Source organism: Furipterus horrens, unplaced genomic scaffold, assembly GCF_987537825.1.
Source record: "Furipterus horrens unplaced genomic scaffold, mFurHor1.1.pri manual_scaffold_17, whole genome shotgun sequence".
Taxonomy (NCBI): domain Eukaryota; kingdom Metazoa; phylum Chordata; class Mammalia; order Chiroptera; family Furipteridae; genus Furipterus; species Furipterus horrens.
This window is the reverse complement of record NW_028327187.1, coordinates 43,683,728-43,706,341: the sequence shown is the minus strand read 5'-3', so window position 1 is coordinate 43,706,341 and position 22,614 is coordinate 43,683,728. Positions and strand designations below refer to the sequence as shown.

Here is a 22,614-nt window from a genome sequence, read left to right as displayed (position 1 = left end):
ATATGCACAAGCCATGGACATGAACTAAGGGGGAGGGGGGATTGCTGAAGGGAAGGGGGTTACTGGGCGGAGGGGAGCAAAGGAAAAAAAATTGGGACTACTGTAACAACATAATCAATAAAATATACTTTAAAAAAAAGAAAAAAGAAAAACAAAGTTGGAGGAATCATGCTACCTAATATCAAACTATACTATAAGACCATAGTCATCAAAACAGCATGGTATTGGCATAAAAACAGACATGCAGATCAATGGAACAGAATAGAGAACCCAGAAATAAACCCACATTTTTATAGATATACTCTTAAATATTACCTTTGCTCCACAGCTTTCCCTTCATTTCTTCCACAACCACCAACACAACAAGGCACACAGAAATAATTTTTCCTTCATGTATGTTCCTATAAGCACTTCTCTTATAGTTCTTATCTACTTGTCATACATGGGTTATACGTGTATACTAGTAATGGTGCATTGCCTGTTTCTCACAACCCTGATGAGTGTGTATCACCGTGGTCTATACCAAATAACATTGTTCTCCATCAAGATGTAGCTGATTGGACCAAAAGGAAAATAGTGGCTTACAGTGAATAGATCTGGTGGTCACCACATTAACCAGGTGGTAAAGACCTTAAAGCATCACTTAAAATATCAAACTATTATTGTACAGTAAACTGATATGAATAAGAAGCTTGAACTACCACAGAGCCTTATTACTAAAGTTGGTCATTGGACCAGCAGGATCAGGATCTAAAGATAATTCAAAAATTCTGCGATAAGCTTAGAATAGTTTTCAAACAACTTAATGCCAAATGTTTGCTTACATAAATAATTCTTTAAATCTGAAACTTTAAGGTAACTATAAAACAGGGGGAATATTATCTTTAATAATATTTACCTGAATAACACTCTTTTAGGATGAATTACAGTTATGAATAATTTTAATAAAATATGTGGATTTTTAAAAATTAGAATAACTTGAAAATAAAATATTATTTTTAATCAAATAACTTAAGAGTAATTCAATCATATACTTTGCACTAAAATCTATAATAGAAACTATCACTATTGCCTTTTATTAAACCATTTATGTTATATAAAGAGCCTATCTTATATAAAGATGACATTTTGTAAATATATCTTAGAGAATTATTGCTTTTTAAAGAAAACCTTACCAACTGAAAATAGCATGATATTAAAAAATCTAGACTCTAAAACAACTACTTTGAAGATCCTTTTGAAGCCCATTTTTCCATACCAGACAACACAGATGCAAACAATCAAATATCTACAAAAAAAATGGAAGCTGTGATGTTGAGAGAAGAGGCAGAGAGAGAAAAGAAATCTCAGACTAATTTTTTTTGTTCAATTTTATTTATCCACAGTTTGCATCGGTGATATACATTTAGGGTTCCATTTATTTTTAAATGAATCAGAAAAATCAATCATGATAGATCTGTGACCAATACAAACATTTCTGAATTCTTCAAAAAATTCCATTAGAAAAGTCAATAAACTAGTATTCTATAAAGATAATTATTAAACAAATGGTAATGCATTTTCATTCTTTATTTCAATTCTAACTTATCCAACATCACTTCTTTCTTGTGCCATACAGTAATAAAATTTAGCAGAAGTATCTATCTACTGTATTTTTAGGGCCTAATAAAATATTTTAGTTTGATTATTTAACCCTCTTCAAATCACATACTCAATTCAAATACTGATAATTATTTTTAGTTCAATAACTGATGAAGTAAATATATAATAACCATAAAAATTTTACAGTTATTTATAAACTACTACAAGAAATAAATCAGAGCCTTGATAAGCTGCCATGGTAGGGAACTCAGACAGACCCAGCCTAAATGGAATTTTGCTTTGTAGTAAAAAAATGCTACAATGAGGTTCTGGTGTATTTTCTCTTTAAAGTAATAATTAGTTGACAAGTGAAATGCAGTAAGAAAATGGTCTATAATTTCACTAATAGTTTAATGGCACAAATCATAAAAATACTTATAAAATAACATCTAGATTTATGAATAAGAGGAATCTTATAGTATGATAACTATGATAGCAGTATGAATGATTGCTTTAGCTTTTAATTATCACTTTATTTGTAACATTATCAAATTTCTACAATAAAAACTAATAACTGAAGTATTTATTTGCCAGTTTTTACCTTTACTACCCAAGTTTTCACTAGGGAGATTATGTCAATGAAGTTTTTTGTTTGTTTTTGGATCCAACTGAAAAAGTTACTAATTAGCTCAAATATGTAAAGTAATAAATTACTAATAATTTTAGACCATATAGTCTTAAGAACCTTTAATTCTTTAAAAGCTCCAATTTGACCCTTGGGCAACGTAAAAAACACATCAGTATTCTAAAACTAAAATTTTTATGTGGCTTCATGCCAACTGATCCAAAAAATTACAGTTGTTTCTAAATCAGCCCTTATTAAACCATTTGGCACAATACTTTTTGTCTTTTAATATATACCCTTTGAAACACCCAAGCCAACATTTTTATAAGTTGCATCCATTTTAAGAGGTAACAAGTGCAAATAATCACATATTTAAGATATGATACTTGCTTGGCTACTACAAAAGTAATTATACTAAGGTTCTTCTATAGGAAACAGAGTTATTCATTACAGTAATGTTTTTGAAATATTCCTGCACTACTATCAATGTAAATTTATCCACCTCTATATTAAAGAAGGGCTTTATGGAACAGCATATTTATGAAAATATTTATAGAATGGTTTGTGTTTAATTCAACATCATATTAGTTGAGGATCATAAGATTTACAGGATCCACAAATGAACAGATTTCAAACAAAAACCTATTCTTCAATTGCTGCTCTCTGAACTTAACTAAAGATAGCACACTGACGCAATGTTCCTGAAAGTAAAGGCATAAACCAAACTTTGGCAGCTTTTTCCAAATGTCCTTGATAATTAGTAATTGCTACTTCTCAAAAACCTTACTGCTTTGTTTAACATTTTCAATACAGAAATAAAATACTCTTCAAATACACTTTAAAAGATGATTAAGTTTTGCAAAATTAAATAGCATAAGTTAAGCATATTAATATTGTTTTTTGACAATATGAAATAACCAATTTAAGGAAAATTGCAATGGGCTAAATAAAAAAAACCCACAAATATCACAATGTGAGGCACATTTAAATCCTCACATATTACTGACATTACATAATCTAAAATATTTAAAAGTTTCACTGATTCCATTAATACATAAAAACAAATTGCAAAAATGTTTAAGACTATATGAGTTATCAATTACACAGGCACTTCACATGTAAACACTCTACAGTACAACTGAAAATATTTTGGCAACAACCTATAATACTAAAAGAATTCAATATAGTCATAGTTCTATATTTTCTACTCATTGTTTTCCTAGAAAACTAAGACCAAAGATTAAAGATTCTGTATAAACTAGAATTAGAAGAGTATTACATAACTCAAATATAGAATTGTTTAAATCCATTAAAAAAATTACCTTATCTAGACATTACTGGTATGCTATATTAAAAAATTAAACCTAGTATAATTATTAAATTGAAATCATATTTTAAATTTAGTATCAATTTGATTTTCAAATACAATCAAGGTTATTAACTGACTAAGTAAAAAGAGAATTTGAATTTATCAAAAACTCAAGTTAATCCAGTTTTCCCCCAAAGTAAGTTTGGGCGACTTAAAATTTAATGTAACGTAATTGTTTTAAAAACTAAGGCTTGATCTAATAAAATTTTTGATTAATCTTATTCATGAATTTGAGTAATTTGAAATCACTTCACATAAATGAAACTATACACTTATGATTTTTAAATGTTATATTAAGCCGTAGAAAGCTGAGATGCCTTGGTTGTAGATAATTCAAGAAGAGCCTGAACTGTGGCACCAACTTTCACAAGGCCTCTTTCTTCCAAAATATGATGAGGCAAACAGAGTCTTTCCTGAAAAAAAAAAAAAGATAGCTGAACATTTGTTTTTAAACAGTGCAACAAAAAGCCTAAAGTAGTCAAAACTGGGTTTTTAAAACACGTGTTCTATAAAATTTCATGTGAAGAGCACACGATTCTAATTAATTCTAATCTAAAATGTCTGTTTTTAAAAGTAGACTCTTATGTTATGGGATTACATTTTACAAGCTGCTTTTGATCTGAGGTTGATCTGATCCACCTAAACAAATATTTTAAAGTGAGATATTCACACTAAATGTTTCCTAAGCTCTTGTGCTGGAGTAGGAAAAGCACTACATTTCTAGCCAGGAGATCTAAGGACCATGTAATATGAATTATTAGAATTTCCTGAGAGTCAGTTTACCAACCCACCTGTATCTTTAATTGTTTAAGGATACTTAATTACAGTTATCAACCAAAAAGTTCTGTTAAGCAGTCTTCTTAGGGTACCAATCCTATTCATTATGCCTGCTGACTCTCACTCATAGGAAATGTTTCCTTACTTATTTTTAATTTTTTAAAATGGTGAGTTCATCTTAGGTTGAGCTAGATCTATGGGAAGTCTACACGGTTTGGGTTAAGGGTTAATTATTTCCAAGCATTTTATATTTTCCCCTAAAAGGCATCCTAAGGAAACTAGTAGTCTCAGAGTACTTTTCATTGCTTTGCTCAGTTTGGGGTTTCCTGTAAGCATGGTGCCCAAACACAAGACTGCTACATGTCTTTAGTTAAAATTCCCCTATGAGGAGTTTGTGGCAAGTGTCCAGTTATCTCTCTTGCCAGTAGGCAATATTTTTTTCCTAGTCCACCCTTTCCCTGAGGGTGTAGCCTTGATCCTGACTTCATGTGAGGGTTTTAGTTCTAACTCACAAATTCCTTTGGGCTAAATGCTTTGTCTCTTAAACCCAGGACTGTTGTTGAACCAATATTACAGAAATTTGCAAGCTTTCCCACCACTCCAGAGCATTATACCAGTTTAGATTTTAGTCCATTGCTGGCCCCGTGGAAATTTCCTCTCTCTCCTGCAAGCTCAGTTATGCATTTTAAAAGATAATTGTAACAACTTTACCCTCTATCTTGATGACTTTCAAAAATGTATTTCCTCCCAAGACCTCTCTATTGAGCTTAGATACAAATGTCAACTTGATACAGCCAAATGGATGTCCAACAGACATATCAAAATCTATGTGTCCACAACAGACCTACTTCCTCACTAAATTAACTTCTCCTTCTTTATTCTATACCTAATCAAGTGTTTAGGTATAGAATACACTGTTTAATTTCTCTCAACATAAACCTGGGAATCATAACAGCCTTCTCTTTCTTCCTTACCCCAATAACCCATTCACCAAATAACACTGTAATATGCCATTTATCAAGAGTTCTCAAAAACTATCTTTTTATATCCATTTTCAATGCAACATTAGTTGCTCTCCTAATATTTTGCTTATTTATTCAAATAACCACTGAAATGTATATTAGAAAAGAGAATAGGTTTTAAATCAATGACTTAGTTTCCACCTTAGAGAGTAACAAGCACATTAAACCAATGGCAAGCAGAAAGAAGGAAATAATGAAGATGTAAGAGGAAAACAATAAAATAAAAAGAAAATGATAGGAAAAAAAATCAACACAACTAAATGTTAGTTCATTGAGAAGATTTTTTTAAAAAAATCGATAAACCTCTAGCTAGGTTAATCAGGAAAAGAGAAAATACACAAATTACCAATATCAAAAATAAGAGAAGTAACATCAGAAGAGAGTCTATAAATACTAAAAAGATAAATAACTTTATAACAATTAGTTTGGAAAAACTAGATGAAATGGGCAAATTCTTTTAAAGACAAAGTATACCAAAGCTCATGAAGAAGAAATTAAAAAACAAACAAACGAAAAACAGAATAGCTTTACATCTATTGAAGAAATTGAAATTTGATCAGACCTAATGTAAAACCTAAGATTATAAAGTAAAACTGCTCTTTGAAAGATACTACAATAAAAATGAAAAGACAAGTCAAAGACTGGGAGACAATGTTTGTAAATTATATATCTGATAAAATACTTTGTATGTATTTTATAAAGAAATCTCAAATTCAATGATAAGAAAACCCAATTAAAAAACTTCAAAAATTAGACATTTGATAAAAGAATTCATATAAATGGCAAATAAACCTTGAAAATTTGATCAACATCATTAGTCTGTAGGCAAATGCAAAGTAAAATAATATTGGCAAACCAGTACATACCTATTATAATGCCTAAAACTGGAAAAAAAATACACTGACCATATTAAATGATAGAAATGTTAAATGGTGCAAAGGGCAAAGGGGGAAAAATTGGGACAACTGTAATAGAACAATAAAAAATAATTTTATTAAAAGTTTTGTACTTTCTCTTTTAATTTATTTTAATTTTTAAATTAAATTTATTGGGGTGACTTTGGTTAATAAAATTATATAAGTTTCAAGTGTATAATTCTATGATATGTCATCTGTATAATGCATTATGCGTCAACCACCCAAAGTCCAATCTTCTTCCATTGCCATATATTTGATCCCCTTCACCCTTTACTACCCTCTGGTAACCACCATACTGTTGCCTGTGCCTATGAGTTTTTATTTGTTTTTCTTGTTTGTTCACTAGTTGCTTTCAGTTTTGTATCCCACATATGAGTGAAACGATATGGTTCTTGATTTTCCTGTTGACTTATTTAGCTTAGCATGACATTCTCAAGACCCATCCATGTTATTGCAAATGGCAGTATTTCATCCTTTCTTATGGCTGAGTTGTATTCCACTGTATATATGTACCACACTACATCTTCTTCATCCAATAATCTATTGAAGGACACATTGGTTGTTTCCATGTATTGGCCACTGTGAATAATGTTGCAATGAACACAGGGGTGCATATATCTTTGCAAATAAGTGCTTTCAAATATTTAAATTGATAACCAGAATAGGAGTTACTGGGTCATATTGCAACTCTATTCTTAGTTTTTTGAGGAACCACCATACTGTTTTCCACAGTGGCTGCACCAGTCTGCATTCCCACCAGCAGTGACTAAGGGTTCTCTTTTCTCCACAACCTCTCCAACACTTGTTATTACTTATCTTATTGATAACAGCCATTCTGACAGCTGTGGGTGGTATCTCATTGTAGTTTTGATTTGCATCTCCCTAATATCTGCAGGATGAGCATCTTTTCATATTATCTGTTGGCCACTGGTATGCCTTCTTGGGAGAAGTGTCTGTTCAGGTACTCTGTCCATTTTTAACTGGATTGTTTGTTTGTTTGGAGTGAAGTTAAGTTCTTTATATATTGTACTTTCTTATAATGTTAAGCATACACCACTGTATGTTCCAGTCATTTCAATCCTAGGCTCTTAGCTATTTACCCAAAATTAAAGAACTCATATATCCAAAGAACACACATATTCACAGATGCCATATTTGTAGTAATCTCTAAAACTGAAAACAATGGAAATGGCCATCAACAAGTTAATGGACCAACAAACTGTGGTGTATTCATACAATGAAATACTACTCAGCAACAAAAAGCAAAAAGGAACTGACCTAGCTATACATGCAACAACACGGAGTCTTAATATAATTATACTGAGCAGAAGAAGCCAGAAAAATTCATATATATTCTATCATTCCATTTATAGACAGCCGTAGATAGAAGATGCAAACTAAACTGTAATAACAGCAGATTACTGGTTGCCTAGGGGAAGGAAGAATTGCAAAGGGCCACAAGGAAACTTTTGAAGATAATATAGATGTTCATTATCTTGACTTTGATGAAGTTCTTCTCATGGTGTACGCACATGTCAAAACTTATCAAATTGTATATTTTATTTATATGTACTTTATTTTATGTCAATTGTACCTTAAAAAGCTGTTAACATAAAAATATCCTAAAGTGCAAAAAATTAAATGAAAAAATTGACTAAACATTACCATTTCTAAGCCAGGAAATAACAACTTGAAGATAAAAATAAAACTCTTCCCTCACTGCCAGTAGCTAGAATTTAGAAAGTGGGAGTTGTTGACTGTTTCCTCCATAGCTCCCACTCTTATGCTGAGGATGGGTGGGGCACAAACACTGCCCTAGAGCAAGCTAGAGAGAGGAGACAAGAGTATGCTAAGTAGAAGACCTTCCCATTTACCCTCTTTGCCTAATGTATCACAAAAGTGTCTGAAGTATGTTGGACCATCTTTACTTTCGTATAAGAAAATAGGGTACCTAAGTTAAGAGGGTGGGTTCTGGAGTTAGATCATCAGGGTTCATAGCATGGTCCCACCAGTTACTAAAGGTGTGACCTTGGGCCAAGTTCCCTAACTTCTCTGTGCCTCAGTTTCCTCATCTGTAAAACATGCATTCATTCAAAAAAATGTTTATGAAGAACTCCCCTTAAAAAAACTCTTAAAACAAAATGGGCAAAATGGAAAACTGCATATAATACTATATTTTTAGAAAAAAAATCTTAATTTTTCTATTTTCTCACTAAGAGATTAAGAGTACAAAAAAAGAACATAAAAATGGTTAAAAATTAAAATGTTAAAACATCATGTCAAACATAGAAAAGAGATAATTAGAAGAGAACAGCAAATAGTTTCCATATTACACAACAATTCAACTGGTTCTCTCTATATAAATTGTATTTAGTCACTTGAGAAAAGAGGTTAAAGTGGAATCTGCAGACTAAATTATTATGACACTGTGGAAAAGAGAGCTTAACAACCCAACTCATTATATAAGTGAATCAAATCAATACACTGTACACCTTAAACTTACACAATGTTATATGTCAATTATGTCTCAATAAAAATAATTTTTAAAAACTAAGCTAAATTTTCAAAAGCTCAACTAGACTGTGACCTGCTAACAACATCATGACTTCTCAAAAGTCAGTCATGTTGATGTTAGGCTTATCGTGTTTTTCCAAAAAAACCCAACATTTTGGCTATTTATTTTCATTATACATTTATAACTTTAATTGTTAATTTCATAGATTGCAACTATTACTTGAAATATAAGCCAATTCCTACAAATTTCAGTCTGTCCAGTGAGAAATTATCATAATATGTTACTAAGATTTCCAGTTAGACATTTTAAATAGTTTAAAACACTATTCACCTTGAATGTAAATCTTCCAATCAGTCTGTCCAAATGACCCCCAGCAGAAAAAAATGATAGCAGCAATGATCAAAACCAAGTTGTAATATGACCATAAATTTATGTTTATTCAATGATGTGTATGAGTGAGTTTTTCCATATATGTTACTGTTTTCTAAATGACTTCCAAAACAGCTTAAAAACACTCATTAGAGTGCTACTATAGTTAAAGCCCAAACTTAGTAGAAGGTATCAATGGAAAGCAATCATTTTCATATTCAAAAAGCATTATTCATTCCTATTGTGAAGAATAAGAACCCCAGTATTCATGCAATAAATTAATATTTACATGATTATTTTGTTAGAAAAATAACAATTACCTGTGAGACACCCAACTTTTTACAAGCATCGAGAAAATTTTCTACATTTCTTCGACATTTTGCCATGCTCAGTTTGGGCTGTAAAGTAAGAAGAAAAGGTATATTTTCAGGCATATTTATACAGAAATTAACCAAAATTGATATTATTTAAAAACAGTTTCAAGAGAACTTACAAATTGTAGACAAAACTTACCACCGCTGGTGATGGCACATGAATACTAGCTACAGAGCGTGGCCTTATATGATTGGCTAAATGGCAAAGAACAACCCCATCCATCAGCGCAGCGCCAATGTCATCAGGCAAAATTACTTTCAACTTGGATTCAAGATTCTATAAAAAATAGGTATAAGTCACAGATATTCTACCTAAATAAGTTACATATTTATATTACAAATCATTATACAATCTAAAATTTTAAAGAGCATTGAAAATAAGATCCATATACATTGTTAATTTTCCAAGTTCAACCGATTCCTACAAAGTGATGTGAAAGGTCAATCTGACTCACATTGCGAAGTTGTCGTATTTGCTCTCGTTCTTCCCGTAAATGTTCCATCTTTCTTCTCATTGTAAATCCAGGATCTGCTGCCCCATATTCCTGGCGAGATGAGCGGCTAAAAGCTATAAAAACAGAAATTTCCTAACTTATAACAAAGCTTATAATAAGAAGATCAACCATCGGTAAGGAAAGAGGCGTGATAAAAAGAATCAATACAAAACTACACTAAACACTATTACTTTTTAATATATTCTAAATATTTTTTACAGAATATAATGGAAATCTACTTATCTGCATAACTGAAAGTAACAGGGAAGACAAGTGTAATAACTTCTACCACCTATATATGTTCTTATATAAACATACATTTTTAGAAACTTATGATCCAGGTTAAAAATTATTAAACATAAATCAGCCTTTATTATCTTTAAAGACAAAGGAAATTATTCTTGAAGGTCAATACAGTTATTCAGGAATAAAAACTATAATTCAATACCTTGCCAAGTAACATGGATCCATTTTCTTTTGGGCTTGCCAAATGCGAAAAGATCCCTTTTTAAAACCACAATATAATGGAGTGCTATAATTTCAAACAGTGTTTGGTTTGCTGGCAGAGTGGTCATTCTAATAGCAGTCACAGTAGTGTAGAAATAAGACTGCAGTATATCTAAGGCAAAAGGCTGAGGTTTCAGGAGCTTGAAGGTAAAGAGGAAGAAAGAAATGGGGAATGGGAATTGGAAAGACAAATAAGGTTAAGAGAAAATTACTTTTAGGAGAGGGGAAAGAATCTGTGTGTACTTAAAACTATGGAATCAAATCCCATTTAAGCTTGGAAACTCTAGTTTCATATATAACCAATCAATTTTATTTGCAGAATATCCATTTACCTGATCTAGGCTTCAAGCCAAAGGGACCATGTGAAAAACCATCAGTTCTATCATATTCCTAAAAACAAAAAAACAAATAAAACCTATTTTCTTTCAAAATAATTAAGGTAATTATTCAGATTCATTCCAACTATGAGAAGCACCTATTTTTTCCATGATTAGTGAAGCAGAAAAAGGTAAACCCCATTTCAACTCAAATTGATAATTTCACTTTTAAATGGTATATAAATATTTGCTAATTAACTTGATTACATGAGCCTTGAAATACTCTCATACTATAAGCAAAATTAAAAATAAAATTATTAAAGTGTATAAAACAAATAGATATTATTTTTGAGTAAATAACAAATTAGAGTCTCCCCCCAAATAAAGTAAACTTCAATGAAAAGTGAAATTAGCGACATTTACTTAGCATCTACCATGGACCTGGCATTCAGTGGACAATATGAGGCAAATCTATACATTCACACTAATAGGAACTGCAGATGATACACGATAAGTTAATGTTTGTTTTCTATTTGAATGTGCACTGCTTCAAAGTGCTTTCACACAGTTATATGCTGTGGAAAAAAATTGTGGCTTTTTGTAAAAATCTGAACTTGGAGTCAGAAAGCTTAGGCTAAGTCTTAAGCAAAACATTTAATTTCTCCGTGACTGTTCCTTCATCTTTAAAACATGGTATTGTGAAGATTAACTGAGATAACTAAAACAAAGCACCTTGTAAATGTAAAGTGTTAAGGTAATTTTAGCAGCATCTTATTTAATTTGTGCAACAATTGTGAAGTATATAGAGTCTGGGTTTCAGTTACTTCTCCACCACTTATTGACTGGGGTCTTTGGGCAAAGTTATCAGCCTCTTCAGCTGTAAAATGATGAGGCTAATACCCAGTTCATGGGACTTCTCTTAGGTTCAAATGTACAGATAAGCCTTTGTTAGTACTAGAGTACTACACCATTGTTTTATTATTTTCCTTTCACAGATGAAATTGAAGCAACCAATTTGGTTGATTATCTGAATTTTCTGATAAACATGTGTTATACAGTTCAAGCTGAATGGTAGTTGAGCTACCAAAACACAGGCTCACCCAACTGAAGCACCCACAAGCCTCACAGTTTGTTTTCATTTTTTGCTGAAAATGTTATGAATTCCTATACAAAAATTTTACTTTTCCAAATGCAAGCAAACTGTATTATATAAGCAATGTAATTTACTTGAGAAAACATGGCTCTCCCCATGAGCAGTGATCATAAAATGACAAAGCAATTAGGCAAATAAGTAGCACTTATATGCTCACATTTGTTATAACTGAAAGTAAGACTTGTAAAAGCACATGCCAAAGACCAATTTTAGGATATTCTCATCTAAATTATTTTCCAAAAGAATGTAAACCATTTTACCTGCTATATAATTCAAGACATGTTTATAAAACTAACGTCCAATTCTATTTAAAAGTTTTAATGTCAGTACACTTTTAGAATACTAAACGAGGTAATCTGAAATAGAAAAGATACGGTTTGGAATTTTAAAAATTTATCTGTTGTTGTAAACCAATAGGTTAAACTAAATTAGAAGAATCAATCATTCAAACCACCAGAGTATTTGGCTGTGATCACACAAACTCATTTTCCCCTTCTCCCCTGCCCCGGCACCAGATGAAAATGCTATGAAATGTGTACCCTCTTGTCGATAGGAACAACCCACTGCAGGGATATTTCTCGTGGAAAAAGGAAGTTTCTCTTGCATTGCTTTCAGACCTAACTGGTTATGAGGAAAACCAAAGGTCACTGCACAATGCTGAAGGACTTTTCAAATTTAAAATTTTAAAGCTGTTTCTATCATTTATTTCAATACAGATTAATTATACAACATAAAAATGTTGTAAATTGAATGCTTTTATGTGATCCATAGGCATTTGCCAATGAGTAATTTGTTATATTTATTATGAATATTTGTACCAAAAGATGGCAGTGTTCTTAAAATCCTTTATAGGGTAGGTATGTACAAATTAACCTATGTGGCTTTCTAAATATGGGTGAATAAATTACTTTGAAAAAAAAAAAGATGAGGTTAGAGAAAAGAGACACGAAAGAAACTTATGCAAACATATAAAAACAGAACTTGTACCTCAGATGACACTGGAGATTGTGGTGACATATTAGCATTATCACTATCTTGCTAAAACATAAAAATAAAAAGATGAAAGATGAAATTAAAACATGAATGATGACTTAAGACATATAAAAAGAAAACTGAAAATTATTTTGATCAACTGCTAAAGAGTGAATCGAGAAAATACCACCTACCACCTTGTTACATAAAGTGTGGTCTGTGAACTAGCAGCATTAACATCCTCTGGGAACTTGTTAGAAAGGGAGAATCTCAGGCCTCACCCAAGAACTACTTACTTAGAATCTGTATTTCAATAGGATCTCCAGGTGATTCATAAGCCCTTAAAAGTTTTAGAAGTACTATCTACTCACATCAAATATTTTCCTATAAATGTATTTCCTTTAAGTATCACAAAAGAAAAACCTTTTCATATTTCTTAGAAAAGATCCATGTGTTAAGATTCATTTCTGATGGGAAATGGCAATAACATATTACAATTTGAGGCAGGTATACAGAGGCATGCAAAAATTTCATCACCCCAAATAAAAACATTTACTTGGAAATTTATTTATAGCTAATATAGGCTTAGAAATAATTACAAAGAACTTAATGGCATAAAATAATATTAAGTAGTCCATGTTTTTTGAATGACCACTACCAACCAAAAATCTTAACATTTAATCTTGAATATGCCTACCACACAGGACATTTACTCACTATTCAACAAATGATTACTCACTATCTACTATGTCAGATTCTGTGCTAGACTTTGGGAATACTGAAATTCAGTAAAATATCATCCACCGAAGGACCTCTCAGTCTAGAGGGAAAATAGATTAATTTATAGAGGTAATACAACCTTCTTAGTAAAACGACAGAGCTTTGAATGCCATATTATGAGGCACAGATTCGGGGCACTTGGAGAGATGGTTGAGCAAGGCGAGTTTCCTGAGAAACTAAAAAAAAACTGAGTAGGTGTTTATCAGAAAAATAAGGGAACAACATTCCAAGATGAGAGGACGAAAACAAAGGCACAGAAGCAAAGAATGGAGAGTTCAGAAAACCTTTGAGCAGTTCCCTGTTGCTGGAGAGCAGGGTAAAAGGAGGGCAAATTGGGAGTTCAGGCTGATATGGTAAGCGGGGCTTGACTAAAGGAGTTAGCATTAACCCTCTAAGTGATGGGGAGCAAGGGAGTGGCCTGATCATATTTGTGTTCTTTGAAACAATCATTGTGGTTGCAGAGAATGGACTGGAGAAAGGGAGAGATGAGCAAGGACCCTATTGAAGCAATGTAGGCAAGAAATGGTGAGGGCCTGTGCCAGGGCAGAAAGAGCAGATATGCAGATATGGAATATATTCAAAATATTTCAGTATCAAAAAAAAAAGGGGGGGGCCTTGGTAACTGATTAAACATTGAGGCAGGCAGGACCAAAGTGGATATAAAATATAAAGGATGAGGAAGAACAGTCAAGCTGAACCACTCTACTAACTCAGTTTTCAGCAAACGTTTTCTGTGTGATCCCATTTCATAAAATTCAAGTTTTCAGAAACCCTGCCAAGAACCAACTTCAAATTAACTACCAACACCTCCAAACAAAATACACAAAACTTAAGAATTTATGGTGATGGGACTATCATTTGAAAAATTCTAGGCTGCTGCATAGTTTAAAATGGTGAGGTAAAAAATTTTATAGTAATGCACACAGTGTAGGAATCTAATTTTAAACGTTAAAATAATACACAGAATTTATGGAAAGATATTAATAAATTCCAAATAAATCTCAACTGACCACCAGGTTGATTTAGGAGGATAAAAGATGGCAGAAATATAAACATTTTAAATTCATGAATTAGTTTCAAGATTAATGTTAAAATTCTAAAAATGAACTATTAGAAATTATATAAAGGGCATACAGAAATTACATGATTAAATTAATAATTACATGACAATGCTTAGCTTTTATTATTGGAGAAAACCTAGGCATTAAATCAATAACAAAGATACCGAAAGATGGATTACCTTTTACTCTAATTGAGCCAACTACATATGAAAAGTAAATATTTTAAGTAATTGATAACATTACCCTCTTTTCTCACCTCATCATTTTCATTGCCACTTGAACTCTTCCTTGATGATTTATACTGAAAAATATTTAAAAAACATACTTTATTTCTCCTTGAACATATGAATTCTCTATTAGTAAATTATATATGAGGTTTATTCCTACTTTGGTATTTTATTAAATTACCTAATACTAGCTTTAATTACATAACCAGTTTAAACAGTCCTACTACTTACTAATAGCTAACACATACAGTATGTGCAAGGCATTGTTTTAAGTACTTGACATATATCAAGTAACAATTTGTCCCTAAACCAATCCATTTTCCATTCATTCAGTCTTACAATCGGAGGGTTGTCTTAAATCCTCCTTTTTCTTAACCCAGTATATCAAATATGCCATCAAGTTTTTTTTTTTTTCTTGTTATTTCAAACTTACTTCTGAATTCTCACAACTACCACTGTATCCTACCTAGGCCCTATCCCATACTTAGTCACTAATCTCATTATTCAAAAAGTATTAGGTTAAAAACTCCCCAATACATTGAATATACATATTGATTATATGGTAATAGTAATAGTGATAATAGCTAACACTATGCTAGCAGTTATTCTATACATACTGGTAACTGATTGAAATGTCTTACATGCATTAACCCATTTAATCTTCACAACAACTCTGGGGTAAATATTATTATTTTCACTTTATACTTAGCCACAGAGGTAATATGGTCAATATCCAAAAATGCTAGTATATGAAAATGTGCTCCTTAGAATCAAGAAAATACAGTATGACAACCACTAGAGTTCTTACTTCTGATTCTTCCTTACCACAAATAATCTTGCAAATCAGTGGCAGATTAATCTTCTTCAAACACTACTTGCTACTCATGACTCTCTTGTTAAAAAACCTACTAACTTCTCGATTATTTCCCAATTACTTTGCCTGGCATTCAAGGTTGTACTTAATGGCCCCCCTTACTTATGCAGTTTCATCTTCCATAACTCTTGGAAAAATAGATAACCTACCTCATACCTCAACCACAAATTGGGGGCTGAGTGGTATTAGGGATTACAAATACAAAACCTAAATTCCTCCATTGTCTCTCCTGTGATTTACGATGACAATCACTAATTTATCAGGGTGCTCTTTCCGGCTGATCCCAGATATAGCTTCAATATTTTCAATCCAGTGTTCCAGACTGACACAGAATCGAGTTTGCATGTGTAAATAAAACTATTTGCTATCCCTAGGCATGATCCCCACTTATTCTTGGTTCTCTACTTCAACAAGAGAGTGACATTAGGACAGCAGACAATAGGACTCCAAGATGACATCAGTCATACCAGCAAAAAAGACACTCATAGATGTCAAAATAAGGGAGCGGTCAAGCTGGAAACTGATGCGGGATTTAATCCTTAAAGGTACTGTTGAAACGTTTCTAAAAGGTTATCAATTGGCATTACAAGAAATGTGTCAATGTGAAGAAAGGCAGCATCACTGGGGTTTCTATCGTGCAGGCAGGTTAGGTATTTTTCCACTACTGTCTTTCTTACAAGGAACTCAACAGTGAGCATCTAGGTAAGTATCACTGAAGAGGGCTCCGTGTGGAGAGCACAGCCTGCATTTCTGACCATGACCTTCTTTGCCAGGCACCTCAGTCTTTGCTAAATGCTTTCATATTCTCATTGAGAATTAACACCCAATAATAGATGACTGGTACAAAAATCTACACCCAAAACAAAACAAAATGATATCTGAGCTAATATTTAAGTGCATACTCGGTGGCAAGTGCTATTCTAAGAACTTCGCATTAAATTATTCAATAGTTATAACAATCTCTTTGAAAAGTACTATTAGGGTCATTTGTTTAAGAAATTGAACTCAGCAAGGTTAGGTAATTGACCCAAGTCACATAATTAGTAGATACTTCAAGTAAGGACTGGAATGCAAGTGGTTTGATTCTAGAAGCCCACGTTCTTAACCACTATACTATATGTACTTCCATCTCTAAATCCTGAACAATTAGTAGGAATGTGCCAGGAATAAAAGGGCTAATAGGATTCCCAGCAAAAAGAAAAGCACAAAGGAGTAAAAAAGCTCAACCTCTGCAAACAAAACAAAACAATAAAAAAACAGTAACATGGCTAGTAAGAGGAATGAATTGAGGCAGAAAATAAAACTTGGAGAAGTAGGTAAGTATGGCCCATGAAGTTTTTAAGATGTCCAAGCTTTATGTTATTAATATGAGAAGCCATTAAAGAAATTTAAGTCAAGGATCTCCCCAAAAGTTGTGAAAGTAGAGAAAGGGGGACCATTAATAAGTCATTACTTCCCATTACACTTTACTTTAAAAAAAAATAAGTTATTGCAATTGCCCAGACAAGAAAAATGAAGATTTCCACAAAAGCCAGGGTACCTGAGATGGAAAGGAGGTGATGAATTGAAAAAAGGATGTTTAATTAACCAATTAGGTGAAGTGAATGAAAGATGGAAACATGAGGACTGAGGTATAAAGCTTAGACAATAGAGCAGATACAACTACCATTAATAAAAATAAAGAACAGAAAGGAAGAGCAAGTTCCATGGTGGAGGGCCAGGAAAGGGAGACATTGAATGTGAAATACATGTAGGGCATCCTGACAATTAGAAACACAGGTCTGGAGACCAGAAAAGGTTTATGAATGTACAAGACATCTAGAGTCATAAGAGCTTCAGAGAGTTTTTAAAATAATAAAAAGAGGATGAAACCCTAGAGAGCAAGCAAAAATCAGAAAAAAAAAGTTAGACTAGAACATCAAAAAGAAAACAGACTTCCAGCCAAGATGGAGGCGTAGACAGACACGCTGCATCTCCCTCCACAACTAAGAAGGAATACAACTACCTCAAAACTAGAAACAACCAGAAGTTCCAAAAAAACAAACTGCATGGAAGTCCAGCAAACAAAGATATAAAGAAATACTCATCCAGATAAGCAGGAGGAGCAGAGCCAGGGCAAAGAGGATGCGGTGTGGTGGTGACAGCAGCAGTGGCAGTGGCAGGCCGGCAGAAAGCGCAGTCATACATTTTAAAGTCAGGAGGGACACCTGGGAAGCATTCCCAGTTCCTCACCAGACCTCGCAGCTCACTGTCCCAGCACCGGGGAAAATCAAGCCTCATTGCTTCTGACTGCAAACCAGTGGGGGTTGGGGTGAAGGCAGAAACTGCCGGTCTCTCAGCAAAGCCCGCTTGTTTAAAGGGCCCCCATGGTCCTAGAACGTCCACAGACCCACCCACCCTGGGAATGATGGCCAGGGCAGCAGCTAGAGGCGCGCCAGTCCCATGCAGAAGTAGGAGAGGTGCCTGGAAGGGAGGCGAGTGCTGGGCAGGCGGCATTGTTCCCTCTCGGACCCCTCCTCCACACAAAGTGCCACAATGTGGTGAAACAGATCACCCTGTACTGAAGAATCCCTAAGGCTCCGCCCCTTACAACGTAACAAGAGCGACCGCTATCTGAGACGCAGAGGCAAACAAGCACAGGAGCCTGTCAGAATGAGGAGACAGAGAAGTATGGCCCACAAAGGGAAACGGATCAAGGTTCCAGTGGGAAAACTAAGCAATGAGGAGATAGCCAACCTAACAGACACAGAATTCAAAATACTGGTGATAAAGATGGTCACAGGCTTGACAGACATGCTTGAGTATGGCAAATGCATAAGAGAAAAAGTGGAGGCTATGCTACGTGAAACAAAGGAAAATCCAGACAAAACCAGTGGTGAAGGGAAGGGAACTGGGTTCAAATCAACGGTTTGGAACATAAGAAAAAAACAGTCAACCAGTACAGAATGAGGAAGCAAGAATTGAAAAAAATGAGGAAAGCTTCCCACATTTTGCAAAGGAGATGGACATACAGGTCTGGGAAGCACAGAGTGTCCCGGGCAAGCCGGGCATAGAGGGGACCACACCAGGATGCATCATGACTGAGATGCCAAAGGTGAAAGATAAAGACAAAGTCATGGGGGCAGCAAGAGAGAGACAGAGAGTTGCCTACAGGGGGGTGCCTATAGGACTATCAGCTCATTTCTCAGAGGACACTTTGCAGGCAGGAGGGGACTGGCAAGCAGTATTCAATGTGATAAAAGGCAACCTGCAACCAGGATTACTCTATCCAACAAGGCTATCATTTGGAATGGAAGGGCAGATGAAGTGCTTCTCAGACAAGGTACAGCTAAAGGAGTTCATCACCACCAAGCCATTATTATATGAAATGTCAAAGGGACTTACTTAAGAAAAAGAAGATCAAAACTATGAACACTAAAATGACAACACAGGTATCAACGACTGAATCTAAAAAATAAAAACCAAATCCAACTAAGGAAACCAGAATAGGAACAGAATCATAGGTATGAGGATCATCTGGAGGGTTATCAGCTGGGAGGGCAGGGGGAGAGGTGGGGAAATGGTGCAGGGACTAAGAAGCATAATCGGTTGGTACAAAATAGGGGGAAGTTAAGAATAATATAGGATAGGGTGAAGCCAAAGAATGTATATGCACGACCCATGGACATGAACTAAGGAGCGTGGGATTGCTGAAGGGTAGGGAGGTACTGGGTGGAGGGGAGCAAAAGGAGAAAAAATGGAACTACTGTAACAACATAATCAGTAATATATACTTAAAAAAAAGAAAACAGACAAATCAGTAAAGAAAGATGAGTTTCAAGAAGGTTGTGGTCATCACTGTCAAATGCTACACTGGATTTTGCTTTAGTAGGTTTCTGTGAAGTGCTAGTGAGGGGCTATTTCAATGGAGAAGTGGAGGGGAAAGCCAGACTGCAGTGGGTTAGGAGTGATGAGAAAGTGGACACTTAAAAATGGCAAGTTTGGCCTTAAAAGAAAACAAAGAGATAAGGCAACAGTTGAAAGGGGAATCTGGAATAATGGTAGAGATGTGAGCTTATTTATAAGACGAAGGTTAAGAGGTAAAAAAAGCGTAAAACAGTGAGCCAATAATTGATAAAAGAAAGGAAGAACTTACAGAATAAGACTAGTATTATTGTTATTCAACTACTATTCTAATTAAAAATACCCAGCTCTGGCTGGTGTGGCTCAGTGGATTGAGTGCCAGCCTGTGAACCAAAGGGTCACTGGTTCAATTCCCGGGTGGGGCACATGCCTGAGTTGCAGGCCGGGTCCTTGGTAGTGGGTGTACGAGAGGCAACCACACATTGATGTTTCTCTCCTTCTCTTTCTCCCTCCCTTCCACTCTCTCAAAAAATAAAATAAAACCTTTTAAAATATCCATTAAACATGAAAACTTAGCAAGATATTAGCTAGTTTGCATTACTATACGTCTGCAAAGGTCTTAAAACGTAAAGCTTAATGTATACATAGATTTCAAAATATTCTGTAAGTCCAAACGTTTACTAATTCAACTCAGCTGTCCTCAGTTAATATTAGTCTGAATAACTGAAGTTTTATTATACCAAAATGTAAATACCATAATAAAGGCTTGTTCTGAAACAGAAGTCAGTTCATCTCTGAAGCCTAGATTAAGTTCACAGGAAAGACAGTAACTGCACAAATTCTGACTCAGAACAAATCAGGTTATTTTGGAAGCCCAAGTGACTTCCTTATTCCCGTATAAAATTAACTATGGTTACAAATATATATAAATATTTATCTTGAGGGTTAGCTTTTAAATTAAAATATTGTATCATATTTATAAAATCAGATATGTATTTTATGAGCCATTATGTTTTATCACAGTAGTAATGAGATACATTTGAAGATGAATATATATAGCATTTCAATAAGTCAAATAATCCCTAAAAGTAACTAGGTAGTTATTCTAATGTTATTTAACTTTTTTGGTTTAGAAATCAATAGTCAAGTGCATTCAGAACTTCATGTGTTATCATGCTTACAAGAAATTAAAGCTACTAAATTATATTAAAAATAATTTATCCAGCCTTGGTTGGTGTGGCTCAGTGGATTGAGCTCCGGCCTGTAAACCAGAGGGTCACCAGTTCAATTCCCAGTCAGGGCAGATGCCTGGGTCATGGACCAGGACCCCACAAGAGGCATCCACACATGGATGTTTCTCTCCCTCTCCCTCTCTCTCTCCCTCCCTTCCCCTCTTTCTAAAAATAAATAAATATTTAAAAAATAATTTATCGACAAGAGGTTAGATTTTCATATTTTATTGTGTACCTTAGTAAAATAATTTTAATACATTTCTATAGAAGATTTTTAATAAAGTAATATATTTCCTAGACTAGCTTTGCTTAGAGAAGTTCAGTGATTTTATTTTGGCAACAATGACAATAAATTTTATTTACTACAGTAGTATATGATTATGGCCAGAGAGTCTGAATGAGTTAATGTAACTCTCCTACAGTCATTTACTTACTCATAATTTGACTCAATTTATATTCTTGCTCACATAATCTGGCCAATAGGTTGAAACATTTTTTACTTAGTTTCAGGGGCTTCCCTGAAAAACATACTACTCATAATTAATTTGGCAACTAAGAAGCAATAATAGAGTGAAACACATATACAAAAACCCGCGTACTTTCTATAAATATACTGAGTATTAGTACCACAAGTAATTTATCATGTAACACAAAGAAACCCTATGGCTCAGTCCTTTCATGTGTTAGGATAAGAGCTGCATAAAAGCTCTGTATGTTTTGTAACACAGCAAAGTAAAAGAAGCTATCCTTGAAGGAACTTGATGATAGTAGTAGTATATTTTAATATTTAATGAACTATAAATCCAGATTTTGTTCAGTAATTTATCTTATGAACAATGCTTTTGATTCTTAGGAGATAGGTAATTAACAGAAATTTTCTTTTTGGAAGAAAGACACTTCACAGAAGTCAATGATGTTTTAATAATGAAAATACTGGAAGTTCTAAGTAATGGTTTGTACTTAGAGAGCAGTGTCTCAAATGCATAATTTTTTAATTTTTTTACATTTTAGGAAAAAATTGTTGACATTCAATTTTTTTAAGTGTCCTAACACTGACATCTTCTGACTACTGAGGAGAACTACATATCTCCTTAAAACATTCCCCAGTGACTGTAACTTATCTCTGTACCTATTTATTAAGTATGGAAGAAATTAACATTTGTTGAACAATGTTTATGCAATGGACACTTGAAAGATTATTTCACTTGATCTCTTAGCAACTTATAAAATAACAATATTATAGAAGGTATGTTTAAGCTATAAAAAATAAAATACTTATCAACAAATGATGCTATTAAATCAAACTACTATATATTTTTGCAGGAAATTTTTTAATTGTATTTTTTCCATTACATTTATTACCCGCCCCATACCCTCTTCCACCTCTACCTACTCCACTCCCCCAACCTAGGTCACTGAGGCCTCTATTAAGACTTTATTGAGAAGTTCACCTGAGTTTTATTTTAAAAACAATAAAACGGTATTGATTTTAAAATAATGGCTCGTTTGATATTAGGCTTGCTAAAGTAAGCAAACAGGCAGCATAGTGTATGCTCTGGGTTCAAATCATGACTCAAATGCTTCTTAGCTAAGTGACCTGAAGCA

The 22,614-nt window shown here is 33.6% G+C and overlaps 1 protein-coding gene and 1 non-coding gene across 2 annotated transcripts in view; both read right to left on the bottom strand.

The window, feature by feature from the left end:
* Positions 1–3,842: 3,842 nt before the first annotated feature.
* LRCH2 (leucine rich repeats and calponin homology domain containing 2) overlaps positions 3,843–22,614 on the bottom strand; it is a 121,453-nt gene continuing 102,681 nt past the window's right edge. The window contains exons 15-21 of the mRNA XM_090264341.1: positions 15,090–15,134; positions 13,008–13,058; positions 10,883–10,940; positions 10,005–10,117; positions 9,689–9,826; positions 9,496–9,573; positions 3,843–3,988 (exon numbers count right to left, since the gene is read on the bottom strand). Of these exons, the coding sequence (XP_090120467.1) occupies positions 3,869–3,988; positions 9,496–9,573; positions 9,689–9,826; positions 10,005–10,117; positions 10,883–10,940; positions 13,008–13,058; positions 15,090–15,134 (603 nt within the window). The 3' untranslated portion in view covers positions 3,843–3,868. The remainder of the gene's footprint in view (positions 3,989–9,495; positions 9,574–9,688; positions 9,827–10,004; positions 10,118–10,882; positions 10,941–13,007; positions 13,059–15,089; positions 15,135–22,614) is intronic.
* On the bottom strand, positions 12,552–12,680 carry LOC149990921 (small nucleolar RNA SNORA35). The gene has a single exon (XR_016508817.1). It is a non-coding gene; the product is annotated as a small nucleolar RNA SNORA35 (small nucleolar RNA).